At 30.6% G+C, this 9975-nt stretch overlaps 2 protein-coding genes across 4 annotated transcripts; both read right to left on the bottom strand.

Moving 5' to 3' along the window:
• Nucleotides 1-616: 616 nt before the first annotated feature.
• LOC107889702 (kinetochore-associated protein KNL-2 homolog) lies at nt 617-3718 on the bottom strand. Of its 2 annotated transcripts, none has more exons than XM_016814227.2 (9): nt 3532-3718; nt 3346-3431; nt 3118-3262; nt 2823-2955; nt 2413-2645; nt 1683-1764; nt 1228-1286; nt 1083-1134; nt 617-886 (listed from the first exon to the last, which is right to left on the bottom strand). In XM_016814227.2, the coding sequence occupies exons 1-9, from the start codon at nt 3616-3618 to the stop codon at nt 789-791; spliced, it is 975 nt and encodes a 324-aa protein (XP_016669716.1). In that variant the 5' UTR covers nt 3619-3718; the 3' UTR covers nt 617-788. The 2 variants fall into 2 exon arrangements, with proteins under 2 accessions (XP_016669716.1, XP_016669717.1); XM_016814228.2 differs by having other exon boundaries at nt 617-823; nt 3532-3707.
• A 648-nt stretch (nt 3719-4366) lies between these two features.
• LOC107889703 (uncharacterized) lies at nt 4367-6118 on the bottom strand. Of its 2 annotated transcripts, none has more exons than XM_016814230.2 (5): nt 5680-6118; nt 5304-5442; nt 4986-5191; nt 4693-4869; nt 4367-4617 (listed from the first exon to the last, which is right to left on the bottom strand). In XM_016814230.2, the coding sequence occupies exons 1-5, from the start codon at nt 5839-5841 to the stop codon at nt 4525-4527; spliced, it is 777 nt and encodes a 258-aa protein (XP_016669719.1). In that variant the 5' UTR covers nt 5842-6118; the 3' UTR covers nt 4367-4524. The 2 variants fall into 2 exon arrangements, with proteins under 2 accessions (XP_016669719.1, XP_016669718.1); XM_016814229.2 differs by having other exon boundaries at nt 4693-4872; nt 5680-6087.
• Nucleotides 6119-9975: the final 3857 nt, after the last annotated feature.

The following is a 9975-nucleotide window of genomic DNA, read 5'->3' as shown; positions in this document are numbered from 1 at the left end:
CACCTTTGGTGTGGCATTCATATACCTTTAGTTCCTATCATTTTTTTTTTGATAGCAGGTCAAGGTTCTTGCTGATTTTTTCTAACCCAAATCCACCTAAGAGCTACTTCGAGATTTGGGTCAACTATTCCAATATTATTGGTTCATTCTCAGCCCTTAGCCAAACTATCCATTTTTGTATTTAGCCATCTTATTTTTAACCCTTGTTTGAGTCCAAATATTCTAACTTTCCATTTAACTTGAAACGAACATAACCTTACCCATTTCACAATCGGGCAAACTAATACAACTCGTAAAATCTACAACTGAGTTTGTAACAATTTCTAAATGTAGAGGATTAAATTTAATCTCTCAACTTTATGGATTTAAAAATCCACTTTCAATTTATACATGACCACATAATATTTTAATTGAAAAGCTAACAATATTATCTGAACTAATTAATAAAATTATATAAATATAAAGACCAAAATTATGTTAGAAATTAAAGTATAAGGATTAAATATAAAATTTAAGCAAATTAGGACCAAAATTGAAAATTAACCATTCTGCACAAAATGAGAAAAGAAAAGAGAAAGGAACTGGTGGGTGTGTGCCACGTGTCTTAAGGGGAAGGTAATTAAAGTTTAATATTATAAATAACAAGGTGGAAAATACAGTTTACAAGATACAAAGGAGATCTATCAGGGTTGCAGAACGACACCGCTTCTGAAACCAGAATGTTGGCTAATACAAAATAGCTTTGTAATTCGAGAGTTTTAAAATCTAAAAACTCATGACAGTAGGTTTCACCTTTTCTGATGCTTCGGATTTGATCGACTGCCTAATGACAAAAGTAGAAACAAACCACAACAATTAGCAGCATCCATATAGTAGCTACCTGAACCTACCCAATAAAACAATACTCTTGGATCAAAAACCAGAAAGATAAAGCACTGTCAACAGCAAATGGCAGGAATGGAACGTGAAAGACATTGATCGATCAATGCTGTCACTTTGAGTACATATAAAACCAGCTTTGATGATTTTATTTTCTTAAAGAAGCCAAGGAAAACTAGTCATGCTTTGATAATTAGACAGACCTGATGAGTTCACGTCATCCACCTCTTCCTTAATGCCTGTGATTCTACGATCCTAAAGATTCAAGGTAGATTCAAGGTGGGGAACTAAAAATCAAGACAAGGAAAGGAATGTGTAGGCGGAAATGGATCTACAAATGTAACAAACCTGATCATAAACCGGAATTTGGTTGCGCCAAAATTCCATTCGAGGTAAAAGGACTCTACCTGCAACATACAGAAATAACTTAATCAGTTAAATGAGCACATATCTACTGAAATTGAAAATTAATTTAATACTTATGCAACGACTTTCAGACTCTGATAATTCTACTAAGAAAGCAGAAAAGAAAAAAATATTAGTGGCGTTATTTGCTTAGATCAGATATGTTTGATAAATTGCAGTTCAAACATGAGAGCAAATTTCACTGAAAATGGATTCTTTAGCTGACCAGTGTTTAAATCATATGAACTAAGGTATTTTATTAACAATTACAAAGGAAAAGCACCATCAATGTAGAAAGACAACTTCTATACAAAGATTAAGAGTGGGAGAAAAAGGAGCACAAGACTGTTTGGGACCAAAGGATATGACAATTTCTAAATGTTAGATTGTGAACTCACCTGATCTTGACCGTTTGAAATTCAGAGAATCCGGAGAGATGATAGATTTATTCCCTTTTCTTTCTCTGGATACAGAACTTGCCTAAGTAGAAACAGAAACAGTACAGTGATTCAAGTAAGGGCAGAAAAAGAAAAAGGTTGTGTTTGGGAAGTTGGATTTTAAAATAGTGTAATTGAGTAATCAAACCCATGTAAATGCAAGTTTCAAATTTATGGATTTATAGATGCCTATTTAGTAATGAGTTTGAAATTCATATTCTTTTTTAGACTTCTCAAATATCTAATCATATTTAATCTAAACTAATTCAGCATTTCAATCCCACAATTCATGTTTCCAAACACAACAATAAGTTAATAAGTTTTCTTGGCTGAAAAACCTATCATTAAGTTTAGTACCATGAGCACTCATACATGTATTGGAGAAAAATAAGTAAATAGAAACACAATGACAAAGTAAACAGGGAAAGGAAACACATTTATCCGGGGAGCAGAATTCACACCAACATGTGAATACAACCTAATCAACCTGCATTAAAGATAAAATCAAGCAAGCAGCCAGCCTTGGACCGTTTCTTATAAGTAAATAAAGATTATCATATGCCATATCTGGTTAGCAGGGTGAAGTAGTTACATCTTGAGTTAAGCCAGGCAACCATGAAAAGTATGAAACTACTGTCCATAAATCAAACGGAGCACTTAAACTATAAAAATAGTGTAGAAGAAAGCTCACAACTTCTTCGAAATCAAGTTTCTTCCGAGTCTCCTTCTCAAATGAGGATTCTTTGACATGGTTTAACTTTGAGGTTAAGCAGCTCGGTATTTTCCTATTTAGATTTTGTTCATCTTGAACCTTTATTGTTGAAGCTTCACCCTTTTGCTGACTGCTGTCAAGGTTTGATCTCTCTTCAACCATTGTAGACAAGTTAACGGCATGATTACATGGAGTCGAAATCAAGCTAAGACCTGTCATGACAATAGATAGAATTCAAAGAGAAATAAGCTGATCTTACTGAAATTCCTTTAGAAGTGTTATGTAAATTCCTTTAGAAGTGTTATGTATGAACAAAAGTCATATTCTGCCATCTAATCTAAAGTCTTAACTCTTATATAGCCAAATAAACGAAATGCATGTACAGAAACCTGAATCTCTCGCTGCATTACTAGAATTAGGGACAACTTGTAATCCGACATCGGCCATAATAGTTTCCCCCATACACTCTTTAGCATATTTTTCCCAGTAAGGAGGAAAGCCAATGAAAAAATGAGTAAAGACCTGTTCAGATTAAAACAAAATTATTACGAATTTGAAATCAATTACTTCCAAACAACATCATTATTATTGTTTCATCAAGAACTATGAATAATAGCATTGAAGGTTCATAATTATACCAATATAACAGGATTCTTAGAAAAAGAAATCGATTTTCAAAGATACCTCAGAAGAAAACCCATTTTCAATGGTTCGTTGTTTGTTGATGAAACCTCTGATGCAAACACAAATCCCATCAGCTGTCTGGAGAGTTAATGCATCGTGTCTTTTTACAATCGGTGCAGAGGTAAATAACCGAAACGCTTTTGACCTGTCTCACCCAAATTCTTAAAATAAAAAACAAATTCAGGGAAAAAGGAGAGAAGGGAACCTGAAGCGTAAAGAGAAGCTTACTCTATTGATGTGGACCCTGCAACAGATAATCTCTTTCCTTCAAACTCTTTCTCGGCTTTAATCAACCACCAATCGTGCAAACAAACCTAGAAAAAGTGGAATTTAAAGTCAGGGGAAAAAGAAAAGGTACGCCATTGACTGAGAGTTTTGAGTTCAGGGGGAAAAAAGAAAGTTGAAAATTTTAACAGTTTTTTGGAAGTATGATGAACTGCCGTCATTGCTGTCGTGTTGGTTTGCGTCGCCGTTGTTTTTGTCGCGGGTTTTGGGAGCCATTGCCGGTGAAACTGTAGGTTGCTGGAGGTAGATTTTTCCCAGGTTTCAACTTTCGAGAATGAAGATTATTAAACTTTTCTTTTAAAAAAAAGGAACAAAAACATTTAATGGATATGGCGGGAAGCGGAAAGTTAGAACTCAATAACTTTTTACTGCGCTGTAAAAAAAGGGAATCGTGGTATTAACGATGTCGTTTCGAGAATTCAGCTTATTTCATGAAGCTATCGCGGATTTCCCTTTGCAGTCCCTCATCTCTTCATTTTTCACTCAACTTTTTCTGTCACCCAATCGACACTTGGCTAAGCTTTTCATGTTTTACGGTTTGCTTTAAAGGGCTAAGCTTTTTATGGTCTTGTATTTTTGTACAGTTTGCTTTGTATTGATTGCACGTTTGTATGGAACTTATCCTTGCAATCCTTTTATGTGAACGAATGTTCAGTTGACAAAAACAAAAAAGGAAACCCACAACTACAATGATACATCACTCGCCTTCCCAAAATCAATTTTGACATCAAATGCCACGATCTACACCAAGGTATTACTATTATCAGCTTCAATCGAGCATCATAAATTTATCCCAAAAAGATCTCCTAAATTGAAGATGATCCGCATATTAATCTGTACTCGAACTCTAATATGAAAACAAGTTGACCCAGTCAAGAAAATGCAGTTAGCCATCCATCGCTTCTCTAAAAGGAAACAAGAAAACTCGATCACCCCTTCAATGTCAACACTTGCGAGAGATTCAAACTTGCAATTGTGTAGATACTGATATTTTGGCTTGAATTATACAAACTACACACATCAGAATAACTGTGTATAAATCTTCATATCCCATGTTGGTTTACATAAACCATAAAATAGTAGAATATTAGCTATTAACTAATAATAACACGACGAAAGCTTTTAGTATATATCCGGAGGAAATTGCCCCTTAATTGAGCTACTTTGTTGTGCTTGTGCCCTTTGAAGATGTAGCCTTAATGTGTAGTTGTTCAACTGCATACGAAAAAGAAAGCTTTATGGTTAGAGTCTTACAGCTAAAACTTCAGTAGAGGTTGAAAAGAAGCATACCTCTAAAGTTCGAGCTTGTTCGATGTACTGGTTGAGAGTGAGCTTCAAGTGTTGCACTTCTCTTTCCTTCCCCTCTTGCTCGATGTTGCGTTCATGCTGAATGGCAACATCTCTCCTCAGAATTTGATTGTTATCTAACAAGCTCCGCAAATGTTCCTTCAAGGAAGCATGCTCAATCTGCTTTATGATCATGTCCGGCAGAAAACCAATCAGCATATAAATGGTGGAAGGCAACAAACAAGTTGGTTCCCTGAAAAAAGCTTAATGACAAAATAAAAAGATTTTAAGATTACCTCTTCGGCAGCCCTTTTATTGGCGACAACACGCCTCTCAAAGGCTTCTAAAATCCTAGCAGCACGTGCCTTAGCATCGTCTATATTCATTGCACTCGTCATCTCGTGCACGAACAAGTCAGTCCACTCAGGACTGTTGACTGCATTTCTATCATAAAAATTCTGTTTATTTACATCTTCGACATTGTAGTCCGAGATTTGACTACCTGGTTTACAAGGAAAGGAGGAAATCCACCGTAAATTTCAAAGGAAACAGAACATACGAACTCAATAATCCCAAAAGCAACTAAGCAATAACAATTTAGTCAAACAACTTACATGTAGCAGTCTCATCAGTACAATTTCCAGTTCTCACACAATCAAAGCCATATTGTTTATTTCTTTCTTCGAGATCAGAAGAAAGTGCATTCGAACTCTCCTTAAAATCTTCATTCGTATCGACAACAGATGTTCTTAACTATACACAGAATCAATTAACAAGATTTAAAACATGATTAAGGTTTTAAACAAAGAAGATACCATGCCAAGTGCTAACAAAATAACCTGCTCCTAATAAACAAAATCTAATTTCTACCGGATAATCTAAATCTCATAAGCATATATATATATATAAACAAGAGCCTAAATAAAACAATTATTAATGATATTCTGGATTTTTTTAACAATATTAAAACAAAACAAATATGAAATGAACCTCAGGATCCAAAGCAGAGAAAGTTGAAACCCGGTCATCGGGTCTGGACCCAGGATCCGACGATGAGTTGGGAGATTCGTAACCAGAACACCTGAATCTCTTGGGAGACGATCCGAATATTTCTTCAAAGCCCACCCTTTTCCCACAAACCCCTGCAGACATGGTTTCTTTTAAAACCCTGTAAGGGGTTTAAAATTTTATCCTCAAATAAGCCAATTAATTTTAATTAGGGGGAAAAAAGAACTTGGATCTGAAAAGTATAAGCCTTGTTCTATACTGCGCTCAACGTTTTCATTTAATTTGGTACAAAATCTAATTTATCAGATACATTTAGAGTTGTTGGGGAGACATGGAACCCTAGTACTTTTGGAACGGAATGGCTAATCGTTGTTGAAGCAGAGAAAATGAGGAATACATCCGTGTTGTAATAGGCCCGTAGTAGGCAATACATCAAACCAAACATGAGATTAAGTAGGGATTAGTGGGGCCCACGGAATAGGGGTGTAATGGCTAATCCATTACACCAAACCAAACATGCTGTAATGTTTTTCTTTTTCATTTTTTATTTCTTGTAGTAAACTGTAGATGCAAGAAAAGTACCATGAGACGATGAGTTGAGTTGCTTCGAGATTAGAATTTTAACTATATATTTCTATTTATAACAGTATTAATAACTAAAATTAAATTCTTAAAAATAAAAATATAAAAATTAAATTATGAATCTCCCAACAAATATACGAAGTTATGACATATTATCTATGACACGTCAATAAAAGTTCTCAACAATGATGGCTTCAATTGAGGAAATTGAACGGAGGGCTTATTGCCCACAGAGCAATGGATTAATTGGAGTTTGAAGGGTTAATTATGGCAATTTTTAAGGACACAATTAAGTAAAAAATATAAGTTTGCTGCAAATCTTGTAATATATCATAAAGCTGATTATAACCCCTTTATTATTAAAAATAACATTTTAGTCCGTGCATTTTTACAAAAATTACAAAGTTAAATAATAATTTTGAATAGTAAGTAGATGTAAGAAATTAATTTTGCTTTTATTCCCAAATTATTTTCAATTTTATTTTTATAAAATTATTGTGTTTAAATTATTTATAGTTTGGTTCACGTAAGTTATTATTAAACTAAATCATTGTGCTTATTTTCAAGACTAGATAGATTTTTAATTTAATTTAATTTAATATCATGTTATTCACTATTAAACAAGGCCATTTCAGTAACAACAAAATTAACATGCAAGGATTGAAATGTCAACTTATCAAATGTATAAAAACTAATAAAATGTTTTTTTTAATAGTAGAAAAATTGAAATAATTTTTTTTTAAATGATACGCGGATTTGTACTAAATTTTAACGAATAAATGCATTAGGGTTAATTAGATCATTCGATATAAGCAAGAAAATGGATGCATTGTTATTATTTTGATTCATTGCGTTATTTCCTTTTTTAGTGTTACAAGTATAGTATAATTGCAAATATAAGCTCAGACAAATATCAAATTATTAAAAATGGATTATTCGAGTATTCATCAAGTGCAATCAAATTATTGTAGCACAAATGTATAAAAAAGTTATAAAGTCCAGACTAAAGTCGACTAGCTGGACTAAAACTCTTATACATAAATGAGACTCAAAGACCTATACATATAATTGCGCATGGCGAGTTTCAAACCTAAGTATCCGTGACATAAATTGCTGGGCTTGTAAATTTTTTTTAAATTATTATAAATTTATATATAGATTACATTAGAATAATTAATTATTTTTTATAGCATCTCAATTAATCTAATATCTTACATAGTTTTGGTGTATTCATCTTATTATATAGTACATATCTATATCATATTTGGTTTTTTTTTAAGTATTATAAAAAATTTATATAAATGTTTACATATTAATAATATTTTTATGGAAATTTTAACACATTCTAATATTTATGTCGTGTACATGTTATTTTTATGACAATGTATTTTTTTATGTTTTTTTATATCTTAATTTATCTCATATTTTACATAATTTATTATAATAATTTAATTTTATGCTTAAATATTTTTATCATAACAATTTCTATACATTAATATAAATATTATATTTAAATTTTAAATTTAATTTATTATCAACTGTATGATCAAAGTTATAAATATGGTTATTATAAAATTAACAATAAAATTTATTATTTAATTATCAATTGAGTCTTAGCTTAGTTGGTATTGGTATCGGTATCGGTATCGTTGTCAGTGTAGTAAAATATAGGTTTGAGTACGCTAAAACGTGTTTATCCTCGTATTTAAAAATTTTGTAGGGGTTATAAGTAATTCTAAACACATTTTTATTAAAAAAAATTATCATTTAACTATTATCATTTTAGAAAAGGCACAATATTTTGTTTTGGATTATAAAACCATTTATGATTACGGTTATATACATGTGAGAAAATTATTAATACATTATTAAAAAAAATTTTAGACTTTACAAGTACTGTTAGGATGATGACAAACATTCAATAAGGTATAATAAATTATTTAAAAATAAATATATAAAAGAAACAAGACATATGAAAAATTAAAATATATATATAATTAGTGTACCAAATACTAAATTTTAAATATAATATATATATATTTTGTTAAGAAACAGAAAACAAAGAAATTTGCAATGTCACCGTGTAAAAAATTAACTTAGATTGGAACAAAAGTTAGAAGATGCCTTCTTCAACATACATGGGATAATAATTGCCTTGTCTAAGTAATAATAGGGGTTTGCCGAAAACAAAAGTAATAATGGGAAGAAAAGAAAAAGACGATTGAACTTTTAAGGTAATGGATTGAATATGAGGTTACAAACCAGTTATTGTTGCATAGTGAAGTGGTCACATGTCAAGAATAGTTCCTTTTAATTTCACTATTGCTCATTTCTTTTTAGTAAACATTAATTTTGTAGTTCCTTTCCATCTCTTAATTAGAAGGATAATGTATTTCAGTATACTCGAATTCACGTCTTTCTGTACTGGCAATAATATCAATGTCAATCAAGCAGGAACGAAGCCAGAAAATTTTTTTGGGAGGCCGGATGAAATTTTAATTTTTAATAGTTTATATCTTTATCATTTGTAAAAGATTAAATCAAATTTTTATAATTTTAGGGGGGGCCAAAATGTAATTTTATCTTTATTAATTTTAAAATTTTTAAAAAAATTTAAAAGTCTAAAATATAATTTTATATTTTAGGGGAGCCGAGGCCCATGCTGACCCTTGACTTCGCCCCTGCAATCAAGTTAAAATCAACGAATAAAAATATATGTAAATCTCCACAAAACACAATTACTAATAATTTTCAACAATATAATTTACATAAGAGTTAATATACATTATTACCGCTTTATCGTAATTGTATAAAAAATTAGACTTTTATATATATATATATTCATAATTTGGGTATATAAGAGTTCTTATTAGATCAAAACTATACATGGAAGTTTCTTTTTTATCTAGTCTCGTATTTTGCTTTGGCAGAGAATTCACAGTGGGCCAAAATAGAACCGAAAATTTTGATGGTTAAAACAAAAATTCTACTATTGTATTAATTATATTTATAAAAATTTCAAAGTCTAAAGAAGCAAATTTACCAAACTAGGATTGGTGCCGCCTCTATGTATCAGTTAGTATAATAAATTAGAACCCAAAATTATATATATTTATTTTTATGAAAATTTCAATTTGTAGCATTTGTATCACTGGGTTGTGTCCCATTCCACTCTATCGGCAGAATAATTTGTATCAATAAGTACATAGCCAATGAAATTGAAGAAAGCTAATTACATTATTTTAAAAAATCCAGCTAATAACTTGATTTCATCCAACTTAAATGACTATTTCAATAAAAATATAATATATGTGAATATTGATATAAAAAACTAGTGTCATGTAATTTTTAATTCGTAGGAAAAATTATGAGGAAAAATTTATAAGATCATCTTATTATTTAATATATGAAATAATTTTTATTTTATTGAATGATGGATAATATTAATGAATACTTTATAAATAAATTTATTTAATCTTATTAATTTAATATAAAAAATTAATTTTCGTATATCCATAAATCTAAAACTATATATTAAATTATACTGATAAAAATATCAATAAAGAACGATATATTTATCAGTACGGTATTGATGGTATTGGCACATGAAACTATTTAGATTTATAATTAATAAATAAATAAAAAGAATTATAAATTTTACAATAATTAAAATGTTTATCATTCCCTCAACAACAT

The sequence above is a fragment of the Gossypium hirsutum genome, chromosome A09 (assembly GCF_007990345.1).
Source record: "Gossypium hirsutum isolate 1008001.06 chromosome A09, Gossypium_hirsutum_v2.1, whole genome shotgun sequence".
NCBI classification, from domain to species: domain Eukaryota; kingdom Viridiplantae; phylum Streptophyta; class Magnoliopsida; order Malvales; family Malvaceae; genus Gossypium; species Gossypium hirsutum.
The sequence above is the reverse complement of the archived record's forward strand: the minus strand, read 5'-3'. Positions and strand labels throughout refer to the sequence as shown.

What these genes read in the sequence shown, in the direction of transcription:
- LOC107889703 (XM_016814229.2), bottom strand. Translation starts at nt 5,841, where the DNA reads ATGTCTGCAGGGGTTTGTGGGAAAAGGGTGGGCTTTGAAGAAATATTC. An exon ending in TACTGATGAGACTGCTACAT is followed by an intron (nt 5,192 to 5,303) that starts GTAAGTTGTTTG and finishes CTTGTAAACCAG; the next exon opens with GTAGTCAAATCTCGGACTAC. An exon ending in AACAAGCTCGAACTTTAGAG is followed by an intron (nt 4,618 to 4,692) that starts GTATGCTTCTTT and finishes TTTCGTATGCAG; the next exon opens with TTGAACAACTACACATTAAG.
- LOC107889702 (XM_016814227.2), bottom strand. Translation starts at nt 3,618, where the DNA reads ATGGCTCCCAAAACCCGCGACAAAAACAACGGCGACGCAAACCAACAC. An exon ending in AAAATGGGTTTTCTTCTGAG is followed by an intron (nt 2,956 to 3,117) that starts GTATCTTTGAAA and finishes TAATCTGAACAG; the next exon opens with GTCTTTACTCATTTTTTCAT. An exon ending in TTTCAAACGGTCAAGATCAG is followed by an intron (nt 1,287 to 1,682) that starts GTGAGTTCACAA and finishes TGTATGTTGCAG; the next exon opens with GTAGAGTCCTTTTACCTCGA.